This window comes from Eretmochelys imbricata, chromosome 5, assembly GCF_965152235.1.
Source record: "Eretmochelys imbricata isolate rEreImb1 chromosome 5, rEreImb1.hap1, whole genome shotgun sequence".
Classification (NCBI taxonomy): Eukaryota; Metazoa; Chordata; order Testudines; family Cheloniidae; genus Eretmochelys; species Eretmochelys imbricata.
This window is the reverse complement of record NC_135576.1, coordinates 68467935-68493206: the sequence shown is the minus strand read 5'-3', so window position 1 is coordinate 68493206 and position 25272 is coordinate 68467935. Positions and strand designations below refer to the sequence as shown.

At 38.4% G+C, this 25272-nt stretch overlaps 1 protein-coding gene across 10 annotated transcripts in view; it reads left to right on the top strand.

Annotated features, from left to right (window-relative positions):
- FBXL17 (F-box and leucine rich repeat protein 17) overlaps positions 1 to 25272 on the top strand; it is a 490032-nt gene that overhangs the window by 182815 nt on the left and 281945 nt on the right. Inside the window, exon 7 of one of the 10 annotated variants that reach the window (XM_077817286.1) lies at positions 7591 to 7725. The exons of the other annotated variants lie outside the window; for them this stretch is intronic. Within the exon in view, the coding sequence (XP_077673412.1) occupies positions 7591 to 7642 (52 nt within the window). The 3' untranslated portion in view covers positions 7643 to 7725. Of the gene's footprint in view, positions 1 to 7590; positions 7726 to 25272 lie in introns of those variants that run through there. 10 annotated transcript variants of the gene reach the window in all.

Here is a 25272-nt window from a genome sequence, read left to right as displayed (position 1 = left end):
ACATAAAATTGCTGGATGAGAAATTTGTCAACCTGACTTCTGTTAACAGAAAAGTATGAGGCACGTTAAGTAAGTACGAAGTAAGGACAACTTCCCCAGAACACCAGTCAACCTAAAAGACCACTGCCTGTGCTTTTTCTTCAGTGGCTATGAATAGCATATTGCCAGCAGTTACAAGTTACCACACAGCTCTTTCTAAGCAAGCACATTTATTCTTAAGATAAAGGCATTGCAGAAAAACCATAAAGACAACAGACGTTCCTTTGCACATGCAAACAGCTCATCAGATGTTATTCATCTTACAGGGACCTAATAGGCTAAAATCTTTCCAAACTTTCTGTGAGGTGTGGCGCCCCCCTTTGAATAGAAAGTGCTGTCCATCTGTTGATTCAGTTGAATCAGGCTATTTATCCAAAAGTCCTTTCTTTGTCCCTTGATCTCTGAAGAATCTAATTTGCCCTAGTATCTCTCTCTTTGGGGTTATTACAATTTGGGTCATTGGGCTTAATCACTGCCCACTATTTTTAGTTTCTGGTGGAGCTGTAGCAGTCCTCCCTCATGAAGTAGAACACAGTCATACATAAACCACTGATTTAATACAATGGACTCCAAAGATGCTTCAACTTAAATTCAATAAGGATATAACAGGAAGTTGTGATATCTGTCAGATGCCTCCATGCATCTTTGGTTGGAGACTTTCAGTAGAAGTGCCCATTTGGCCCGCACATGTGCTTTGGATCTCCTTCTGCCTTGTTCTAAGGCTATATCGAGCTGCACAGGCAAACCAACCTCAGTTCCTTCTCAACTGCCCTACGGCCCGACACAGAGCATCTTGCGTACCTGCTTTAAGCCCTTTAGTTTTTACATCTTAGACTTCTTTAGTTTTAGCTTACTCATTGGACTTTGAAGTACAGAAGGAACTGAGGATGATTTATCCATGCAGCTTTGTATATCCTCAGTATGGGACATGAGGAGGTCTGGAGCACATGCGTGGGTTGAACAGGCAGTCCTACCAAAAGTCTCCAATCCAAGGCTCTTGGGACACGTGTGCTCCTGAAGTGGAGCACCCATACAAACACTCATTTAAAAAAACTCCAGTTTCTGAAGAAGGTAAATAACCTCTACAACTGGCATTGCTCTAGTCAGAGAGCATTTTAAAACTACTAATAAACGTATTTAGTGAATTCAGAATATTCTTTATTGTTTTCTGGTTATAGTGTTATGATTATGAGGAAATGGATTACAAATTCTTATTCTTGGAATTTTTGATAGTTTCACTTCAGTGAATGTTAGGTGTGTTAATAGATAAGGATGTGTCATGTATCACATTTTTCTTCATTTTTCTCTCAGATATATTTTGGTAACATTGGAAGTTGTCCTGATTAAATGGAATAAGTTTTTGGAGCTTTTATTTTGTTAATGGTGTATAGGTTCTATGCTTTAAAATGTGTACATTATTGGATGATTTGATTAATTTTTCTCTTTGCAAGTAATAGTTTTATGTGAATCAGTATATTATAGAATTTAATTGAGTGGGGGGCCTGAGGATTTTGGAGTATCGGATAATTCTGATGCAGTGTAAACAGGAAAAATATTAATAAGGTATTTACATATGTAATTAAACAAAAGTTGGCTTTCAATTGTTTTATTGCTCTTTGTGGTTGCTACTTCAGATGTATTTCTGTTAGATTAATTATAGCCAAAAAAGTTTGCTTGTTTATAGGTTTCAGAGTAACAGCCGTGTTAGTCTGTATTCGCAAAAAGAAAAGGAGTACTTGTGGCACCTTAGAGACTAACCAATTTATCTGAGCATAAGCTTTCGTGAGCTACAGCTCACTTCATCGGATGTTTATATTCCCTTTATTCTGTTGTCTCTCCAAGTCAGCTGTATCTGTTGCAGATTTCACATGACTGTACCTAAAGGTGTTGACTATTAGGAGTTTTTCAACAGTAACCTAAAACCTGATTTTACTGTACTCATAAAATTGATTCATGGTAGCGTCTTTGACAAGAATTTATGGGAAACTAAAAGGACAAAATTATTATGTCTGATTCACTATCTCCTCCACGTTATATTCTGCCAACAATCTGTAATTTAAATAAAAATGCAAGTTCACATCTTTAGGTTCTCGCCATTGTGGTTTTAGGGAATTCCGATATCAGTTTTCTTTTAAAATCAATTAAAATTGTGAAGCTGCATTGTTCTGCTTACTGAATATCGAAGCACATATTCTGCAATAGTTCATTATAACAGTAATGTAACATTTATACACACAATGTCTCCACTGACAGATTTAGGAGTTGTCACTCATTCTTTATTTCAGTAAAGTAATTTCTTGCATGATTTGCTTTTTGTTCTCATTGAGCAATAATGTATAGGTAAAAGGAACTTCATCTGATTATTCTTAGTAATCCATGATGAAATTTCTGTACAAGCTAGCAGTGTACATATTAAAGTGCCATTCCACAGAGCTTTCTTTGGATGATGGAAGTACAGCAGCCACTTAAGTATGTTTACTGAAAAACAGTCTAGGGCCAGTTCCCCAAACACCTCTCATAAATCAAAGTGCTTACTATAGTGAGTAGTCCCACTGAAGTCAGCTTATAGTAGTAAGCACTACATCCAATTAGAAGTGTTTGTGAATTGAGGCCCTTTGGCATTTTTACATCAATTTCTATTATAGGAGACAGATTTTAAATATCAAGCATTTGATTGAAACAGATCCTTCTCATAGTTGTTTTTAAAGTTTTATCAGACATAGACTCAGAGTATATTCTCAGTGATTAAGGTGGAAGTGTATGTTTGTACCCTTCTTAATTCTACTTTTACATACCACCAGTGTTAAAATAAATGTCTCCTTAGAAACCATTTTCTGGTGGAGATGGATTTTACCAGAAGTGTTAAAATATTTAAGCCACATTGCCACCCTTTTTATTTTCTTCTTTCTATACTTGAGAATTGGGAAAGGCAGTTAAATAGCTCAGTGTTGTCAAACTGCTAAAATGTATGATAAATGAAGCTCTGTAAATAGTGAAAATATGCTAAAGGTGATTAACTCCGACAATTTTCATGTAAGAAGCTTGAGATGATAAATCTCTCCTGTGGTTAGTTATTAATTCAGTGCAAGGGATTTAGCATCAGCCTAAACTATTTTATGAATTGTGGCATAAAAAAAAAATTTAGAAGTTAGATACATGCATGTTAAACCAAAGGAGAAGTTGTTTGGACTTGATTGGTAGTAATTAAAAATGGCAGATTTGACGTAAGTGTGACTTGGCTATTTTCTATATGACAGTCCTTACAGAAATTAACAGAGTGCAATGGACCCTGAAGGTATGAAAAATGACAGAATATTATAAATGAGTCCTTAGACCTACCTGAAAACTGAAAGGTTTTATAGATATCATTCCTCTACAGATAAAATATTTGCAGTGGTATAATTTAAAGTACAAAACAGTAAAAAAAACCCAGTTATTGACACATAGAAAACAAGACACAATCTTTATTGCAATTATAGTTTCATTTTGAGGCTACCACCTATAATTTACCATGCAACTAGCATGGACGCTCTATTTACACAAGAAAGAGAAAAAAGTGATGGTTGTCTTAATGATTTACGGCACGGACTATATTGTTTAGAGTCTGTCAGTATTTCTGTTATAAACACCATTTTTGAAGGGTGAATAACTCATCTTTTAAATTTGCCTTGGGGTCTGTCTTGGTGCATGGGATATCAGCGCAAATGTAGATTGTTCCTTTTTAAAATTTTTGTGCGTGAATTTGCTTTTCATAATAAATGAGTGATAAATATTACTGAGTGGAATCTGACATAGTGTGGGCAGGAGCTACGCAAGGTGCCACAGACAACTCTGCTAAATCCCTTGAGTCCACATTTATAGTATCTCTGTGATCCCAGGTCTGGGAACACTTTTAGCAGAGATTGCTAATAGTCCTGAATTTTTGTGGTGGTTTCGTATGGACAGATATTCGCTGGGAACAGAGGGCGAAATGCTCATATGCAATGCAACTAGAATCCATGGCTGGCCAAGATGATGTGCAGGAGAGGAGATGTGAACTTCTGCTTCTACAGAGGTAGTGATCCAGGGAAGGTTGTGGGGAGGAGGTTATCAGGACATGATGAATCTCTGAGGGAGCTTAGTAGCATTAGGATGGTGAGGTGAGGGCTGCATCAGAGCTGGTACAGATTAAGCTTCTTGACTTTAGCAAAGCTTTTGACACGGTCTCCCACAGTATTCTTGTCAGAAAGTTAAGGAAGTATGGGCTGGATGAATGCACTATAAGGTGGGTAGAAAGTTGGCTAGATTGTCGGGCTCAACGGGTAGTGATCAATGGCTCCATGTCTAGTTGGCAGCCGGTATCAAGTGGAGTGCCCCAAGGGTCGGTCCTGGGGCCGGTTTTGTTCAATATCTTCATAAATGATCTGGAGGATGGTGTGGATTGCACTCTCAGCAAATTTGCGGATGGTACTAAACTGGGAGGAGTGGTAGATACGCTGGAGGGGAGGGATAGGATACAGAAGGACCTAGACAAATTGGAGGATTGGGCCAAAAGAAATCTGATGAGGTTCAATAAGGATAAGTGCAGGGTCCTGCACTTAGGATGGAAGAATCCAATGCACCGCTACAGACTAGGGACTGAATGGCTAGGCAGCAGTTCTGCAGAAAAGGACCTAGGGGTGACAGTGGACGAGAAGCTGGATATGAGTCAGCAGTGTGCCCTTGTTGCCAAGAAGGCCAATGGCATTTTGAGATGTATAAGTAGGGGCATAGCGAGCAGATCGAGGGACGTGATCGTCCCCCTCTATTCGACATTGGTGAGGCCTCATCTGGAGTACTGTGTCCAGTTTTGGGCCCCACACTACAAGAAGGATGTGGATAAATTGGAGAGAGTCCAGCGAAGGGCAACAAAAATGATTAGGGGTCTAGAACACATGACTTATGAGGAGAGGCTGAGGGAGCTGGGATTGTTTAGCCTGCAGACGAGAAGAATGAGGGGGGATTTGATAGCTGCTTTCAACTACCTGAAAGGGGGTTCCAAAGAGGATGGCTCTAGACTGTTCTCAATGGTAGCAGATGACAGAACGAGGAGTAATGGTCTCAAGTTGCAGTGGGGGAGGTTTAGATTGGATATTAGGAAAAACTTTTTCACTACGAAGGTGGTGAAACACTGGAATGTGTTACCTAGGGAGGTGGTAGAATCTCCTTCCTTAGAGGTTTTTAAGGTCAGGCTTGACAAAGCCCTGGCTGGGATGATTTAACTGGGAATTGGTCCTGCTTCGAGCAGGGGGTTGGACTAGATGACCTTCAGGGGTCCCTTCCAACCCTGATATTCTATGATTCTATGATTCTATGATAAGCAATGGGGAATGCAAGTGTTAGCAAAACCAGCAACAGGTATACATATATGCATGTTGGGAGGGGTGCAGTGGCTTCTGAAGCTTGTGAGAGAGCAGACTTCTGGGAGCGTGTGTGGAAAATTATGAGAAAGGCTGGTGTTCTGAGGGAGGATTTAGGAGCAGTAGTGAGCACTACTAGTTGTGGTGGAAAGTAGGAGAGGATTAAGGAAAAGCAGCACAGTGGGAAGGACTATGCCTAGGGGAGGCAGATGGAACCCCTGACTCCTCACCAAATATAGTTTCTCAACTCTCACCTTTCACTGGCAAGCTTGTCTGTCCCTCATTTGTGTCTTAAAGAAGGCCACTCAGTACTGGCTTGTCCCTCTCCTAATAAGATCTGTGTCTGCATAGATTGGTGGGCTGATTTGGAATACAGTCACCCTCTTAAAATGATGCTATATCAAGGGCACAGGTGCTTATCGTAATAATAAAAGAGGAAGAGATTCAGGCAGATAGTCGTAAACAATCTTTGACCTTGAGGACCATGAGGTGTTACTACTTACTTCCACAGCCATTATGAAGGTAAGGAAGACATTTTCTGTTCAGAAACATAAGACCCTCCAATATTAATACTTACATTTCTATTGTGGATAGAAATAATTCTTTCTCCTGTGGCATCATTGCAATTAGTGGGGAGGTCTGGCCAGGACCTACCTGTTCTTTGCTAGCTCTGCCCCATAGTGAGGCATATAGGCTTCTAAGAGAGAGAAAGAAGTTTGTAGCAGCATCCTAAAAGAGAGTCAGATTCTGCATAGTGTTTTCATGATGACCTTACTTTCAGCTCTATGGAGGTACCTTCAATTTCTGTCCATGAGATATGAAAAAAGACTGGAATGAACCATTAACCCACTAGGCAACCTGTCTTCCAAAATATTATATTGGAATTGGTATAGTCAGTTTACAATTAAATAAAATCAATAGGTTTCTTTTCTGCCGGCCTCTGAGACAAAAATGTTCACAAATAGAAATGTCAAGCCATTAATCTATGACTGCTTTACTTCTGGCCCATAAAAGGATGTACTACTACTTTTAAACAGACTTTCTTTAAAAGTTAGCAAAAACAGCAAGGCATTGCAGGTATATCTGAGAGCACAAAAAGGAGGTTTGTGTCTGCCAGACATACTCGGTGCATTTGGCATTTAAATACAGTGAACTGGCAACTGATGTTTCCGTTGATTTACTGTGGTATTTTGGTGTATTTTCTATTGTGCTTATTTGTAATTACTTTCCTTCACTGTATATTTAAAATTGTTATGCTTTTGTGTGTCCTTTTTTCCCTCCTATTGTGGGTGTGCGCATGTGTGAGATCATTGTTGAGTTATGTTATATTTGGGGGACAGGGGAAATATTCTATATTTGAATAACTGCTAAGGATATTAATGTTTTCCTGCTTGCTTGACAGTTTAAAATTACTGTTAAATCTTTACAGCTCTCAGGAGTGAAGTGGGGGGGAGAAGATTTTATTTGAGATGAGCCCACACTACAAAATTCAGATACAGATTCAACTCCATATTTTAACCCAAAGCTTAGGATGCTATGGCATGTTGCAGATTGAAACTCTAATTATGACATTGAAACCTGGGTTTCAAGCTCTACATCACTTTGAGGTGTTCAAATTCTTGTTCCTGGATCATTTCCTATACTTTGCTAAAGCAAATTATTAACAACTATATTTTTAGAAGTTAAGAGTTGTTGCTCTGTTACATACAGATGACACTATCTTTGGAGCTCTGTTGCCAGTGTTATTGAAGTTGCATGGCTTACCACAACTAAGAAACATCAAACATATGAACAAGTATAAAAAGAGAAGTGGGCTGGGGAAATACTGGAATAAATTTATATTTGGCAGAATGCCAACATGAGACAAAAGCTCTCTTATAAGTCTCCATTAACTAGGGCTAAAGGAAGAGAAAGCTGTTTTTTTTAATTCTTTCCACGTAAGTATAAATTGATAAATTAACCATCTGTACAGGCATACAGCTTTTGAGAATCTAATAATTATATTTTCAATTTGGCTAATGTTTTGGATCATAAGTGGCGTGCTTACTATAACTGAGACTTTAGAAAGTTTTAGACTTCAAAGCAAAGTGCACCCTTGAAATGTATTTGTTTACTTGCCATAATATCTTCAAGTGGAATTTATTCCCAAAGTTTAAACATCATTATATTGTAGAGAACTGCCTTTCTGTGGTGAATCATGGCAGCCATCCATCAATAGGACATAACAGTGAACTTGTTAGACCGAAGACTGAATGAAGTATTGCCAAGCAGGTCTTGTCAGATGACATTCAAATATTCATGCAAGTCATTGCAGGCTCTTGATAGTGGTTGCCCACTGTGAATAAAGCAACTGCTTTAACTGGAAGGTCGTAACTTCAGAATGTTATAGACTTATTGTTTACTCTGTGCATACCCATGTTTCTTTCAGTTCTGGGTGTACACCAATTTCTTTACTGTTTAGTTTCAAATGTATAATACTGTATCTCCGATTTTAAAAGCCATCACTTTTTGGACACATTTACACACATGAAAAAATCGGAGACAGTGGATTCTACTTCTGGAATTTTGATTTAACGTGAATGTTGTCTCCTACTTCAAGACATACAATGTAAGTGGTAGAAATTTTAATTAAAATTTAAATCTCAGGAATGATGCAAAGTTATGACTCTTTGTTTAATTTACATTTTGAGAACCTGATACAGTTGCATACTTTTTTTGTGATATGTAGTTTTGTGGATCTGAAATTGTTTACAGAGTGTTTTAATAGAATATACATATGTGACTTTTATTAATCTGTTTAAATATGTTTCATGTAAAGTTTTTTAAAATAGTTTTTTATTGTGTTTTAGTTATAGTAATATATCACTGTCTGTGGATATATCCACACTATGAGCTAGGGATAGCTCATGTACACATACACATGCTAGCTTGATGCGTGCCTCACATTCAAAATGGAGTTTGCAGCTTGGTAAAGATACATATAGAGTTCAAATATCATAGACAATTCATAAACTGTACAGACAGAGTCCCCAAAATCATCACAGTGCTTAATACCCTGATTTATACATTCAAAGAACTTCTTGGGAATTTCTTTGCTTTCTTCTGACCCACATAATCCAAAACATGCTTTTAGTGATGTTTGAATCTTGATTCTCAGATAGCAAAGTCATGATTTGAGGATTCTCTTCTTATTTAAAACAGTTTTGATCGTGAGCCTGGAATAATTTGCATTCTGGAAGAAAATTAAGGACCATTTAAATGCCTACAAAATGTTACTGCATAGTGTATGATACACTGTTTGCATTTCATGCATTATTTCCCCACAATTTTAATGAGCTTTCCCAAATTCATTCCTACAGGAGCAGAAGTAGGTAAGTGACAGATGTACCACTATTGTTTACTGTACAGGGTTACCAGATAGCAAGTGTGAAAAATCAGGACACTCTTTTTTGGTGTGTGTGTGTGTATGTGTGAGAGAGTGAAATAGTTCCATATATAAGACAAAAGTCCTAATATCGGGATGGTCTCGATAATGTCAGGATATCAGGTCACCCTATTACTATAACAAATGTGCATACGTTGAAGTATTTTTGCTTACTTGTCATTTTATACACCAGAATTATATGAGCTTGAAACATTTTTAACTTGGTCTCATCCATAACCAAAATATGATCCCCACCTTCCTTTTACCGTTTTCTGTTCCCACAAGTACTTAAAAAGTAATTATTTTCTGAAGCAACAATTTTGGTAAATATTCTCCCTTTCATACAATTTTTACGTAATTTAAGAGGACCTGCACACTACTTTCCTAGAATTCAGTTGCCAGTTCGCTTCATGAAATCAGAAGTTACTTTACATAAAATCATGAATACTTTTCCTCTCTTCCTCAAAGAGCACAAAATCTAATATTACATATAAGCAAAATTAAGGAGCAAACACAATAGTGGAATAGGAATGGGGGGGAAAGACAAAGACTATTGTAATAAGATTACAAGGTTCCTCAACAAAGGATGATATGCAAGAAGGATATTTTTTCATAAAATGTGTAAGTAAAATAAGTACATGACTTTTTAAGTATAAATATTTGTCATGATTTTTTATAGGTGTCACAGTTAGAAATGGGTCTCAAGGAAGGATTTGAAGGAGAGGAGGTTATTGGCCTTGATCATACATAGACACCTCCCACCCTTTGAGACACTCCTAAACAAGCAGTGCCTCTCACTTCTCTTTGGAATGCTCCAACCAGCAAACCTATTTCCCCCTCTACCCACAGGGGAAGGTGCTATGCTGGAGGCCTTTCCTGCTCTTCTACTCCCAATTAACTTTTTCTTTCAGTACTGCATGAGGAGTCCAGGGCGAGGGTGCTGAGGCTGGTGCTGCCAAACTTGAGATCTCTGCTGTACTAGACCTGCTTCCGGTTCTGTCCTGCTCAGAGCACACGGTTATGTACTGCAGGCAGCAACTGTCCGATGCTGTCTGCTGCACAAAGTGGCACGGTAACTGTCTGTTGGCCAAAGGGGGAATTGCTAGGAGCTCAGATGAAATGTCCGAGCTACTAGCAGTTAATGTACAGGATTGAGAGTCCCCTCAAAATCTGACCTACATTGTGACAAGTTTTGGCAACGCTGCTGCTTCTGAAGATGCCAGCAAGCAGGCTGGAGGACACCCAGAGTAGCAGAAGAATTAGCCCAATTACGTTAGGTGAAATTTGTTTCAGTTCTTCTTTCTCTGCCGAAAGGGAATTTGATAGCATCATCTTAATTTGTGTTTATTCCCTCCCAGCACAAAGAAGCCACAGAGGACAGCTAAGGAGTAGAAAATGTGTGCGTGCTCCTTTATAATATTGGGAGGGTAAAGAAGGACATATACTGTCTATGTCGAATAAAATTGGCCAGTATTTCATTAAATGGTTCCGAATTTAGAAATGTAGAAACCCTTTGCAGTACAGATGATGTAATCATCTCCTTGAAGGTCTACATTCATGATGTATCTGGAATATTACATTATCACTAGTAGATGAAAACCCGTTTTGTCATGCACATGTGGCAATTGGGCCAAGTAATATACCATATGTGCAGTCTCCCTCAGACAGCCAATTAAATTGTTGCATGCAAAATAGCTGTCAAGTAAGGTTGATGATAGGTTAATTAATCTGTGATATCATTATGGTCTAGAAACTCTTGGCATGGCACAGATACATGGCTTAGTGTATCTATACACTGCATGGGTGTAATTCGAAAAGTCAGAGTGACTGAGAACTTGAGAACTTAAAAGCTGGACAATTAACAGACCACAAATTCCAGTTATGATTGAATGTGGTGGTATTCTAAACAAAAAGAGCTCTCAGACATACTTATCGCTGTTTCCATCTCTCCATACTGTCTCAATGGACATTCTAGGCTTCAGAGTAACACAGTCTGTACCACAAGTTAGGAAGTGATTCCCTGCTCCTGTACGAGAGGTAGTATGAATATAAGTAGTAATGAAGCTGCGGTTGCATGGACAGTGATATGTTGCCCTGGGTTTATACCCGTTAGTTTTACTTGGCACAGCTAAGCTAAGTTTTTTTGCTGTTTGAAATATTTGATAAGAGAGTTTGCCCTTTCCATCGTTTTCCATACTAATGAAAAAGCTTCAGGAATAAGTGTGGAGTGATGCACTAAACTCTTGCAAAAATTCGGTGACATTGAAACTTCTTGGAAATTTCTTCACCTTCTCCTAGTTCATATAATAATAAAAATGCTCAGCGATGATCTTATCAGGGTTCTCAGTGATTTGGAGAATCCTTTTTCTTTCTTATTCAGATAAGTTTTTATCACTTTGTTGGTGTGCATGGAATAATTAGCATGCTGAAATCAAAGTAAGGTCCAGTTAAATATCCACGTGAGGTAACTTCATGGTGGACTTTAAGCATGTGTCCTACAATTTTAGTTTTCTTAAATCTATTCACTAAGAGGTAGACCCAAATACTGATAGATCCACTATTGTACTTAACCTCAGTATATGCTAGGGAGACCAGACAGCAAGTGTGAAAAATCAGGACGGGGGTGGGGGTAATAGGTGCCTATATAAGAAAAAAGACCCAAAAATCAGGACTGTCCCTATAAAATCGGGACATCTGGTCACCCTAGTGTATGCCCACACAAAATTGTATTGTTGAGCAACCGATGTGAGGAGTAATAACTGTTTGCTGAGTCTCAGATCTTTTACAACTATTCAATAACTGGTCCAGTATTTCATGTCTATCTTTATATGGGTTATCTATACTTAGGTTTGCTGCTACTCATTAGAGCAAAAGGTTTGAGAGGCAGTGTCTAGAAAACTGTCTTTTTTTGTATTTGCTTAACGTAAGCTACAGTTTCTCTAGGTTGAAGTTGTTGCTTAATGTATGCTTACCAGGTTCAATTATGTGTTCCAAGATGGTGTTTCCCTTTGCCTTTGAGTCAGGAGTCCTAGTTTTGGAAAATTCTTTAAAGATTTTTTCCTTTGGTTTACCTGCCATTCTTTCGTGCCTGGTTGTTCCCTGGACAGCTTAACCTTGCAAATCTTGAATAGCTTTGTCATACTCAAAGGAAAGTAAGGTTCAGTGTGTCCTTGGCGCTTTCCCTCACCTAATTACTTCATAGTTATAATTTCTTTTCTCTCTGACGTACATTTGTGAGAATTTACAAAAGCAATAAATGAACTCTTGAAAAGAGGAGGAAAGAAAAATTAATTATAATCTATTACAATATCCTTGGCCAAAATGTACTCAAGTCAAGCAGAGCAATTAGTTACCGAATTAGACAAAGCTTTATGTAGTGTATTTCTCTTAATGCTGTTCTGATCATAATGCCAGTAAACCTCTTATAGGTTTGGCCAAGACAACACTGTGATGTATTTTTTGAGACATGTATAAATAGGCTTTCTTCTAATGAATAGGTTCAGTTCACCAATTTGGGCCAAGAAAACATGTTTTCATTATAATACCTTTGCTTATTTATAAGGCTGAGGATAAAGTCCTTCAGAAATTTAGTAATTGGATTTTAAAAGAGGGATCTCCACATATGTGAAAGCTAGTTTTTGATTAATGACTTGGCCTTCCATGCATTTCTGTGAAGTTTAGGTTTTGTTTTTCCAGTGTATAGTGCTGGATGCAGCTCTTCAACTTTAAGTACTCAATTACACTGCTCTTTGCAGCATCAAGATTTTAATCACTGTCAATTGACATTATCAATAAAACATTTGGCACAGATCATATTTCTCCTGTACTTTACAATGAATTACACAAAATGCACAAAATGTGGGAACAGTTGAAGATTAAGCAGATTATAGAAGCACATCCTGCACATGTCATCACAATATCTCAAAGTTTTTTTAAAAAAAAAAAGAAGAAAAAAAAAGGGGTTTTCTGGGTTGTGGAGGCCATGTCCCCTGCTCTTCTGTTTGTCCAGAAACTCCTTACCCCAGGGGGTGACCATTTAAATTCATGGAGTTTCCACACACTTCATTCCTCCTCTTTCACATTTTGTCATGGGAAGATATGGTATGACCCAAATTGGATCTAATGATTTCACTAGTATTCTGATTAACAATATTCTGCATGAGATTTACTAAAATACAAAATTGGGCGGAAAGAGATGTTGTTCTGTTCTCTTTTTTCATTTCCCCTAAGCCAAATATAGATAATAAATAAATAGATGTGCTAACATGGTAAAAATGTCATTAACTTGCTTTCAGGGGTTTTATTACTATGAATTTGCAGTAAACATGTATTCAGGATTGTTAGTTTAAATACAAGATTATGGGGTATAGTGGGTACAGTGTTTTTGTTCTTGGTTTAATAATTGTGTTGAGAGACTTGTACAAATCTCAAAACCAAAGATGTTTTGTGGCATACTTTAAATTTTCACTTTTTGTAAATAAAAAGTTGATTTAAAAAAATGAATACAAATTTTAAAGCTCAATGGTGTATAATGTGTACTTATTTAGTTATTTAAAATTCATGAGGTTGAAAATTTTAAAAATGGATTCCTCATAAGGATTGTCAGTGGCAGACACATTTGCTAGGTGTATTGTGTATAACAAATTATTTGGCTAGTGCAGTGTATTGCTTTTAAATACAATATGCAAATACTTCTCAGCCATTACAGTGAATACTGTCAGTTATATCTGTATTAATAATTGTGAAAATATGCACTGACAGAAATGTCTCACTTGATCCTGTAGAAGTTGTAGTAGTCTGTTTTATCAACTATTTTTGGATTATGCCAGTGAGTCGTTCACTGAGACTTTTAAAAAACTGTTGATTATACTTACCTTTTTAATATTTCTGTGGGCATTTAAAAGTGTAATGCATAATATTAGTGCTAAGTATTATCATCCTCATCATTGTCATCACTGTGTTCATACCTGTGCAATTCTGTACTTCAGTGTCACGGGGCAAACTGAGAATGGTGTGGACGTTTTAATTCAGCTCTTTCATGGTACTTGCTGTTGCTTTTGTGTCTGAGATATTCATGTGCTGCTGAAGCATGGTTCTTTTTAAGGCTTGTTTTCTCATTTGTGTTCCACAGTCCTCCATTTGTATCTACTAAATGTTAGGCTAATAGCACTGAGTAGCCTAAAATAGAGTCTATGTAAACAATTGCTTCTGCTTTATATTTCCTGTACTCTCGAGTTCTATAACACTTAGTCTTTATAAAACATTTTGTGATAATAGTTCATCTTCAGCTTGTGTGTTCTGAATTTTTTTCAAAACGTCTAAACTTGCAGACAAAGACATAATAAAATCCACCATCAGGAAGCTGAAGCTTGACAAATTCAGAGTGAAAATAGGGTGCAGACTTTTCACAGTGATAGTAACTAACTGTTGGAACAATTTACTGAAGGCTGTGGTGACTTCTCAATCACTTGGTGTTTTAAATGAAGATTGGATATCTTCCTAAAAGCCATGTTTTAGCTCAGCAGAAGTTAGGGGCTTCATCCAGGAATTACTGGATGGAATACTATGGGCCATATTATATAGAAGGTCAGACTAGATGATTATAATGGTCTCTTCTATTTTCAAGTTCTATAAACCTATATGCTTTAATGTAATATGAATTAAGATAAGTGAAGACAAAACTGGGTATTTTAGAAAAATAAAACTGAAGCAAGATTTGTAATTTTCACTATTTACATCCTTTTGTTTAAATCAGGGGTGGGGAACATTTTTTTAATCAAGGGCCATTGACCCACAGAAAAAATCAGTTGCAGGCCACACACAGCCCTGTTTGCAGGGGGTGGGGGGGGGAGAGAAGGGGGCACAGAAACTCGGGGCTTCCCCTAGGCTCTGGGGTGTTGCAGTTCAAATACAAGACAGCACAGAGCTTTAAGCAAGCAAACAGGCTGGTCTGCCAACGGACTGGTCCTGTCAGCTTTCCACCCTCTCCTTTATTCTTTCTCTCCCCCCGCGCATTACATTCTCCAACAGATAAAAGGAATACACTGGCTTTGTTTAACATTCTTATTTACCAATTTCTATGTACCGCATTCCTTGCTCTTGGGCCTTGAGCCCAGTCCTGGGAGGCTTCCCACGGTTCATGTCATCTGGGCGAGATTCCAAGGTTCATGCCCTTGAGAGGAGCTGTGTGTGCACAGCTCCTACACAACACTCCGGGTGTGCCCTGAATGTTGCCAAGCGCATGAACCTGTATGAATCCTACAGTGGGGTGGGGCCAGAAATGAGGGGTTCAGGGTGCAGGAGCGGGCTCCGGGCTGGGGCAGGGGATTGGGACCTGGGAGGCGGTGACGGCTCTGTGTACGGGCTCTGGGGTTGGGGTGGGATGACGGGTTCGGTGTGCAGTAGGGGGCTCTGGGCTGGGGCCAAGGGGTTTGGAGTGCAGTAATGGGTTCAGGGCTGGGGCAGGGGGTTGGGGTGTGGGAGGAGGTTCAGGGTGCGGCCTCTAGGAGGGAGTTTGGGTGCAGGAGGGGGCTCAGGGCTGGGGGTTGGGGTTAGGGTTGGGGTGGGGGTGCCAGGTCTGTGAAGGAATTAAGGTTCAGGAGGGGGTTCTGACCTGGGGCAGGGGGTTTGGGGTGTGGGCTCCAGCCAGGCGGCACTTACCTCAGTCAGCTTCCGGTCAGCGGCGCAGCAGGGCTAAGGCAGGCTCTCTGTCTGCTCTGGCTACGCATTGCTCCCTGAAGTAGCCGGCATGTCTGGCCTCTAGGCAGAGGGGCCAGAGGGCTCTGTGTGGTAAGTGCTGCCCGCTCCTGCAGGCGTTGCACCCACAGCTCCCATTGGTCACAGTTCCCGGCCAATGGGAGATGCAGAGCCAGCGTTGGGGGCGGGGCAGCACACGGAGCTTCCCTGATTGCCCCTGCTCCTAGGGACCACAGGGACATGCCGGTTGCTTTTGGGAGCTGTGCGGAGTCGACTGGAATATAACGGCTCGGCAACCTTAGCTTCCCACTACAGTGGGGCGAGCCAGCGCTCGCAGCTTGGCATGGAGGCTCGAGCCTTCCGGCCAGCAGTGCAGAGACTTGTCGTGGGTCGGATGAAATGAAGCAGCGGGTTGGTTCCATCCCGTGGGCCAGAGGTTCCCCACCCCTAGTTTAAATAATGATTTAATAACACACAAATTAGAGATATAAAACATTTATTTCAGGATCAATTTTTATGGATAATTATGTGCTCCAAGTACCACTTCTTAGTCACAGACATCGTCTAGTACTCCTGGGGGAATTCTGCACCACTGCATAAGTGCAGAATTATTGTCCCCACAGAATTTTTTTTCTCCTCCAGAATAATTGATTCTGAAAGGGAGGCAAAGGGAAGCAGCAATTACATCTTTCATCCACCGCAGTCTGAAATGGCTCCAGAAGAGAGGCTAGCTGACTCATGGGCTGGAGCAGCAAGCTGTGAAGAAGGAGGGGGCAGGGGCTGCCTTCCTCACAGTGCCCTCCCCATGGGGTCAGGTGCGGAGGCATGGGATATGTGGGGGATGGACAGAACAAGGCACATGGGATTGCTGGGGTGGGGGGTGTCACACAGACTGAGGTTCAGAAGGGCCAGCGGGGGGAACAGAAGGGAAGGAGGCCCAGGAGCTAGTGTGGTGACATTGAGCCAGGGGCTGAATGGTAGTGGGGGTACAGGGCCACATGGTGACAGGGAAGGGGAGGTGCAGGGAGTGTGGGTGGCTGAGTGGGGGTGCAGAGACACATTGGGCAGGGGCAGCTATGCCTGGGTGAATGGGGAGTGGGGGTTCAGGGTCAAATGGAGACAAGGGCAGATGAGGCTGACTGAATGGGAGAGGCTAGGGGTCAGACTGTGTCTGTATGGGGCTGGCTCTTCAATTCCCTAACAATCCTTCCCCCACCCCCAAAAAAGCAACAACTGTTCCATGCTTCTGCCCCCCACACCCAACAGGCCTCCAGGTTAACTCCCAGGCTCCTTCCCAGCAATTACTTCCCTCTCCTTCAGCTCCTCAGTTACCCCTGACTCCCCCAAGCCTTTGAACTCCTTCTGAGGGCTGCAGGAAATAACATTCTGTATTGTAGTTTAAATGACTTTTTACTCAAAGTTCTGTATTAATATGCCTAGAAAGGAATCTATTTGTCAAAAAACATTTCCTGAATCTTTTTTGTTGTTTGTTTGTATTGTTATGGACATACTTGCTGACAAGTATTTTGAAATAAATTTCCAATAATATTCCAATAAATATTTGAAACTGGTGTGATTATATTGTGTTGTTTTGACAAATAAAATATTCAGCGTCTTGCAGAATTTTAAAATATTGTGCACAGAATTTTTGTGTGTGTGTTGGGGGGGGGAATGCGGGGTTCAGAATTCCACCGGGAGTAATCTAGATCCATTTAGTGAATGCATGAAATCACACTGTGGTGCATAGTAACTTAATGTGCTTACCTTTCAGAAATGAAAAGATAATCACTCTTTTAAAAATGCATTTTTACCAAATTGTTGGGGTTTTTTGCACTTTTTGTAATACAGTATCTTCCCATAATCTTGCATTACAAATACCAAAAAGAAAAGAATAAGCTTTGTCAAAAACTCCCCTGGGATTTTTTTATATTGACAGCCAAAAGGCAAACTGCCAGGAAGAAACAATAACAGGTGCTAATTTTACTTCACTAGATCTTGCCCTAGTTTTTGGCCCAGAGACTTACAGGTTTATTATAATCGTATGTTTATTCAGTTTTTATTGGCATCTTTCCAGATTTGGTTATTGACATGCCTAAAAGTAGCAGAATGTAACCTCTGAATTTTTGAAACAGGTTTTAGTCAGTAGAGATATAAAAATCATATTGTTAAAAAGACGTGTGCTAAGGGGACTGTCTTTTGAAGCAGAGATCTTAATATGGATATAAAGCAATGCTCAGACCAATAGAGTCTACTAATGGACATTGAGTCTTTTTGGTTTCTCTGTATGTTGTTACCATTTAAACAATAAACATCCTGTAAATAAGAATGAAATAATTAGGTCTGGAATGGAATGGTGCTGTATTTGAGATAGTTGTATGTATTATTTTGCACGAAAGCATTTAGTGCCTTCTAGGGCACTGGGCAAGCCATGGCCGTTTGGTTTAGAAGAAAAAGAGCAGTGCTTCTGCATTTGGAAACAGTTCCAAGGAGTAGAAACCAATCATGATAGTAGCAGAGAGCTGTGGGGGAAGAATCAGTCCCCAGTTGAGCCCCGCAGGCTGCCCTCACCCGCTCAACCTCGTGGAAAAAGTGGTGCCATCAGATACTGCTTTCTTCAGTTTTAACTCTGGGCAGTTTTTACTCTCTGTTGATCAGATTTGAGCTAAAAAGCTTCAATGGCTTTTCCATTTTATTTTGGGAACTGATTTTATCACTAACTTTCCTTCACCTTGTTTTTCCTTTTTAACTGGTGCATTGAGTACTGTACCTCTGGCCTGCAGGGTAGAGTAAACACCCTCTTTTGAGACTGCTGATAATGCCAGTCACTGTATCAGCCAGCAAAGAATGCTTTAATAGCTGGCACTCTCCTCTGCATGCTACGTGTTGCTGGTCATGATTAGTCTCTACCAGCAAAGGGCAGGAGAGTAACGGTGTTAAACAGGCTCCTTCATCTAAATAACTTGCGCTATCATGTGGTCATGAGTAACCTCATCAATATGTAAAACATATACGACTATATTACAAAGTAAAAGGGATTTCAGGAAACGAGCTATTTAAAAAAAATAAATATCAAGTGTCAGATTACCATATTTTAAAATCCTTTTCTGAGATTGTTTAGGTGAGAGACCTCCTCACCTGTGCCCCCCAATTCAAAATACCATTTGAATTTCAATACTCATATAAATTACTTGTATAGAGTGAAAAGGGGCAAGGCAACAACATCTCTTGTTTATAGGGAAAAATAATTGTTTCATCAAATATAGAGCGTTTTGATACATAGATACTTCCGAAGATGGTGCTTTTCCCACTTCAAGATTATATATATGAGTAGAGGTGGTATTTGTAAAATTGTTTCACATAATTTGGTACTCCAGATATTTCAGTATGTTGTGAAATTTCAGGAGACTGAACATTTTTTACTTTGAGGCACATGATAAATTAAAAAGGCTTATTACACAATATTTTATTCAGGAGGTTTATTGTGACTTTTTGAAGAGGAGATTCCATGGAGAATACCTAGTGTAGAGAAAACATAGGACTGTAAGCCCCTGAGTCACATGCTGCTTGTGCCACTGATAGGACTTTACATTTATACTTTGCTTTTACATAGCACTTTGCAAGTATTGTTTGATTACAGCTCATAACATCATTATGAAAGAAGCTGTGTTTTCCAAATTGGGAAACTTCTGTTCAGTGAAATTACGTGAATTTCCCAAGATCATATAGCAAGTCAGTTTATAAAGAGGACGAAAATCCAGTCTACCGTTAAACACAGCCTCACAGGAAAGTCACTTAACCTCTCTGTTTCCCCATCTGTAAACTGAGGGTAGCAATTCTAGTCTACCTCCATCTATATGTTTGTGTATATTTTTAATGCTGCATATCTTTATTATTTTACAGTGTTATAATAGAGAATTGTATGAAACAGTATTTAATAAAAAAGTAGAGCTTGATGGCCAGATACCGTCTCTCTTATGTGTTTAGTAGTACTTGGTAATTGCTTTTCTAACAGGAGAGGGAAATGATTTTTAATATAGAAGTGTCAGACATGCAGCCTAATCCATGAGAAATCTGAGCTTTTTTTAGATGCTTTTTTAAAACAGTCCTTGTTCAATGTGTACTCCGAATAATGGGGACATTTGATTTTATGTGGATTCTGCCTTTTCTATCAGTTACAATGAGCCAAAGGGTGTGTGAAAAATTGAAATGATAAAAAAAAAAAATCTTTAATATGGTAATAGTGACAGACAGCAGTGTTCACCTTTACAGGATCAATGGGGGATAGATGATATAGAGTGTTCCTAAAATATTTGTCACTTTTCATTATCGTATATGATGTAATAGAATTTTCTCACCCCAACTTAATTATTTCTTTCTAGAAATTAAATCTTGCCCACATGAGTGCAAATGTAAAATGCAGTTGTACTTTAACACCAGCATACATCTGGTGACTGAGAACCACTTCCTTTGCTTTTTATTTAATATGTATGTGAAACGATAGAGATAGCGATTCGTCTAATTGCTGTACTGTAGTTACAATTATAGAGAAAAGGTCAATCTAGTCATCACCAATTAAAGTAGGAAAAAGCTACATTTATAGCCCTGAAGAGCCATTATGTCAATTTTATGCTGTTCATCAGGGTATAACACATTTTCTAGGATATATAAATCTAATCTTCCTTGGTAGCAGACTCACTTCATTATAGGCATTTGGTGCTGTAGAGGAGAGGCAACCCTGAGCAACGTCTGTTAATTGCACATCCTTTCATTGTATCTCATGTTTTTCAGGATTCATGTACTGTTAAACCTGGCAATTGTAATGAGTAGAAATGGATGTTCCAGATTGCTATTTGACCTCCTATTCTTACATATTTAACAATGTGAAGAATGAAATTGTGGAGTCTTGTGTCTTCTAACCTTTTCTTAAAGGCTGTGAGTGATAGTACTAATTGACTTCAGTTCTAGAATTGGCTACATTTTTAAAGGGACTGTTTTCACAGTTCCTAACATGATAGCAGGTACTCCCTGGAACTTTAATATGTAAAGTATTACCAAAAGCTTAAAGGGATATTCAAGAACTTACTTATTCATGTGTCTTTGCTGTGTGGTCAAAGGGCTTTCTCTCTGGTTCTTCATTTTAGTTGACCTGATTCTACTCTCATTCTGGTTAAAATCATGAGTAGCTACATTGATGTGGATAGGATTACATTACTATAAAACTGGTGTGATCATAAAATTGGCCCACTATATTTATCTTAAAAAGTTACTTAACATTTTGAAACAAGTAAAACCCCACATTTTAATAGATTATATTTGAAACTCACAAATATTAGGTACTTTTAAAGAAACTATAGAACAGCACAATTATGGTGGATGGCATATATTATATTATTTAAACTTACATTTTTAGTCATTTGACTTACTGATTGCTGCAATAGATTAAATACAAGCTATAATATAAGGTTTCAGAGTAACAGCTGTGTTAGTCTGTATTCGCAAAAAGAAAAGGAGTACTTGTGGCACCTTAGAGACTAACCAATTTATTTGAGCATAAGCTTTCGTGAGCTGCAGCTCAACTTCATCGGATGCATACTGTGGAAAAACAGTATGCATCCGATGAAGTGAGCTGTAGCTCATGAAAGCTTATGCTCAAATAAATTGGTTAGTCTCTGACAAGCTATAATATAAGTTTCTAAATGTTTCAGAATGTGTTTGAGTTAAAATATAATTGTTGTTTGCCCCCAGTGCTAACAAAATTAAATCTGAGGCCATGTCTCCATGCCCTAAACTTATTACTGTATGTCTGTCGTCATGAAGTATGTGATTTTTTTTCCTAGGAACATAAGAATTTTGAGGCAAATATTTCCTTTTCAGCAGAAGACTGAACAGCTAAAAATTTCTGTGAAAAATTACTACACTTTCACTACAAATTAAATTTAAATGTGAAGGCATACTTTCACTACAGCTTCTCTGCCAAAGCCATCTTGCGTTTCAAGAGGAGTGTCTGAAAGTAAAAACTGGTGGAAAGCAAATTAGGAAAAAAAATAATTTGACAGTGTACTACAGTTTTATTAAAAATTCCTCTTAATGATTCTTTTTAAAGTAGGTGGATGGGCATGAGCAAGGAAAATCAATATAATTCCATTAATTAAGCCCAGTGTTGATTTAAATGTTAAGAAAGGCAAAGTTTTGGTTACCTGTGCATAATGAAAGTAGTATAAGTAAGCAAGAATTCAAAAATAGTTATTGATCTTATAAGATATACTAGTTAGATATGTATATAAGATTTTTGTAGAAAAAGGTCTGGTGTATATATGGTTATTTGAGAAAATAATATGAGACAATAACTTGAGATGATAGAATTAAAGATTGTATTGTAATCCATAAATACAAGGGGGCAAAGTTAAAGTTTCATGCACAACTTTTACATTGTTTTCTCAGTTTGGAACACTTAATGCTATATTATTAATGTTCTCTTAACATAGCTTTAAAATATAATTTCTTAGGTTTTTTTTTAAACAGAAAAAACAAATTCTATAGTTTAGATCTGTTTGGTGCTATCTTGCCAGAATACTCTATTGTGTACGCTATATGTAAGAATTTTGCAGATGAGAATCTTCACTAAGTTCTATGAACGGGGCTGCTTTTATGTTTCAAGAGGCACAGTGAATGTTGCAAGGACGCCTGATGTCTGGATTCCTTTTCTAACCACTTAAAATTATTTACAATAGTTAAGGTGCACAGCGAATGCTTAGAAAATATGTGGTGAATGAGGCTAGGGCTTCTTCTGGTTCCTGAAATGCAATTTTCAGACTTATTGTTTGGTCAAACCAAAACTATTTTTCACCAGAATGCTTAAACACACTTCCCTTCAGAGAAAGCAGTTTTGAAATTTCTATGCTCAGCCATTTTGCCACTAGAGCTGTTAATAAATATGGGTAGCATTTAAAAAGTGCTTAGGAGGTTTAGAAGCACAAGTCCTTTTTGAAAATCTCTCCCAACATTGTGTGTATATATACACTCACACATACTCTCACACATATTTTCAACTTGTCCTGCAATTTGGCTTAAAGAATGGCTCAATCATTTTAAAAAGAAATCTCCTTAAGACAAAGACAAGGCCTGGAAAGCTTCAGGTCAAAAATGACTTTATCAGGACATTACAAAGTACTAAAGCCAGCATTGTAGAAAGGAGGTGCTTTTGCTCTCTGTATAATGTAGTAATCCTTAACTCCCAGTATCTTTCATTTCAACAGCAAACCAAATGTTGTGAACACTTAGAAGAGATATGTGGTGGTGTTTAATTATCTTGTCCAATTTTAGATAGATGTAGCAGTTTGCAGACAGAATGAAAATCTAACCTTTCTTAAAACTTGCGTATGTTTAATATTTCTAATTTAAAAAAATCTATTATGATTCTGACATAAGCACACGTTTACAAGTGTTCTTCCTGCCCATTCCTTCCTCTCCCCCTCTCCTCCCCGCTCTCCCCTCTCCTTCCCCAGCTGGAAAAGGTTTGACACAGTGTCAGACCACAGTCAAAATATATTTCAGCCCTTTGTAGGTAGAAAAATAAAATAATGAATTATACAGTAGTATTTTAAACTTTTCAGCATTATTTGGGAGACTTATTGTTTTGTGAAGACTTAGAGCGTTGTAGCAATTACAAGCCCTGGAGAGATTAATTTCTTTGTAAAATGGTTCTGGGACGTTGCCAGAGAAGGTATTTATGTGATAGTTAACCTTCTTTTCCCCTCTGTGAATCTGTACTAAATTTCTATGAAGTAAGGGTTGGTTTTCTGTGAAAGAGGTGAACACTTTGAAAAGATTGTAGAAAAGAACTAGTGTGAATATAATGGTATTATTGTAAACTGACATCTTATGTTCAGTTGTGCTAGGTTTTTAGGTTTTAGTTCCTGAGATCATACTGACAGAGAGTGAATATCTCCCAATGCTCCATTTTAAAAAAAGGGTGAATGGATGATCCAGCTAATTATAGGTCTGTAAGCCTGACATCGATCCTGGGCAAGGTAATGGACAGCTGATACAGGACTTGATTAATAAAGAATTAAAAGAGGGTAATGCAATTAGTGCAAATCAATGTAGTTTCTGGACAATAGATTCTGTCAAAATAACTTGATAGCTTTTCTTTTATGAGACTACACAGTTGCTTGATTTAAGGCAATAGACTTCTATAAGGTGTTTGACTTGTTTCTGCACAATATTTTGGTTAAAGCACTAGAGCAATATATAATTAACATGGCACTCAGCCAGTTTTTAATCCATTTAATAACTGAGACGTCTCAAAATGTAACTGTAAATGGTGAATCATCATAAAATGGGTCTGTTTCCAGTGGGGTCCTGCAGGGATCTGTTCTAGGCCCTATGGTATTTAACGTTTTTTTCAATGATCTGAAAGAAAACATAAAATCATGACTGATAAAGGTTGGAGATGACACAAAAATTGAGGGAGTGGTAAATAATGAAGAGGACAGCTTATGGATTCAGAACAATCAATCACTTGGTAAACCACATGAAAGCAAACACTGTGCGTTTTAATACAGTTAAATGAATACATCTAGAAACAAAGATTGAAGGCCATACTTACAGGATGGGGGATCTATCCGGGGAAGCAATGACTCTGGAAAAATTTTTTTGGAGGTGAGGGTGGATAATCAGATGATTATGAGCCCCAGTATGATACTGTGTCCAAAAGACCTAATGTGATCTTGGGATGTATAAATAGGGGAATCTTGAGCAGCCGTAGAGAGGCTATTTTACCTTTGTATTTAGCACTGGTGTGGCCACTGCTGGAATACTGTGCCCGGTTTTGGTGCCCACAATTCAAAAAGGATATTGATAAATTGGAGGTTCAGAAAAGAGCCATGACAATAATTAAAGGATTAGAAAACATGCCTTATAGTGATAGACTCCGAGATCAATCTATTTAGTTTAACAAAGAGAAGGTTAAGTGGTGAATTGAATACAGTCTATAAATATCTACATGGGGTACAAATTTTTGATAATCAGCTCTTCAGCCTAGCAGAGAAAGGCATAACAATATCCAATGGCTGGAAGTTGAAGCTACACAAATTCAGATTGGAAATATAGCGTACATTTTCCATGGTGAGATTAATCAATCATTGGAACAATTTACCAGGTTTAGTGTGGATTCTCCATTGCTGACCATTTTAAAATCAAGATGGAATATTTTTCTAAAAGATATGCTCTAAGAATTATTCTGGGGATATTCTTTGGCCTGTGCTATACAGAAGGTCAAACTGGTGGTCACAATGGTGCCTTGTGGCCTTGGAATCTATGAAGTACCTCCTGTCACTGAATTGAGCTCAGATGCATTTTGTGTAGTAGAAAGAAAAGCTTCATACCATGTTATAAATTGTTCAGTATTGGCCAACATAGGTTTCAGACAAACAGAATACAGTAATGGCATTTCAGACTGTTAATGGAAATATATGGACAACATGTTTTCATATTTGTGTGGAATTTTTAACTTTTTCCATACTCTTATTTAAAATAAATAGATTTGATTACTGTAATCAGACCAGCATGGATCCTAGTGTTATCAGTTTCCCCCCTGCTCCTAGTCTAGAATGCAATAGCTAAACTTCTTAGGATTACAGTTATTGATCATGTATTTGTATAGACAGTCTTAAAAACTTAGTTGCAGATTGATCTAGGTAGCACTCGACCTGCAAGGAGGCTACATCCCTTTGG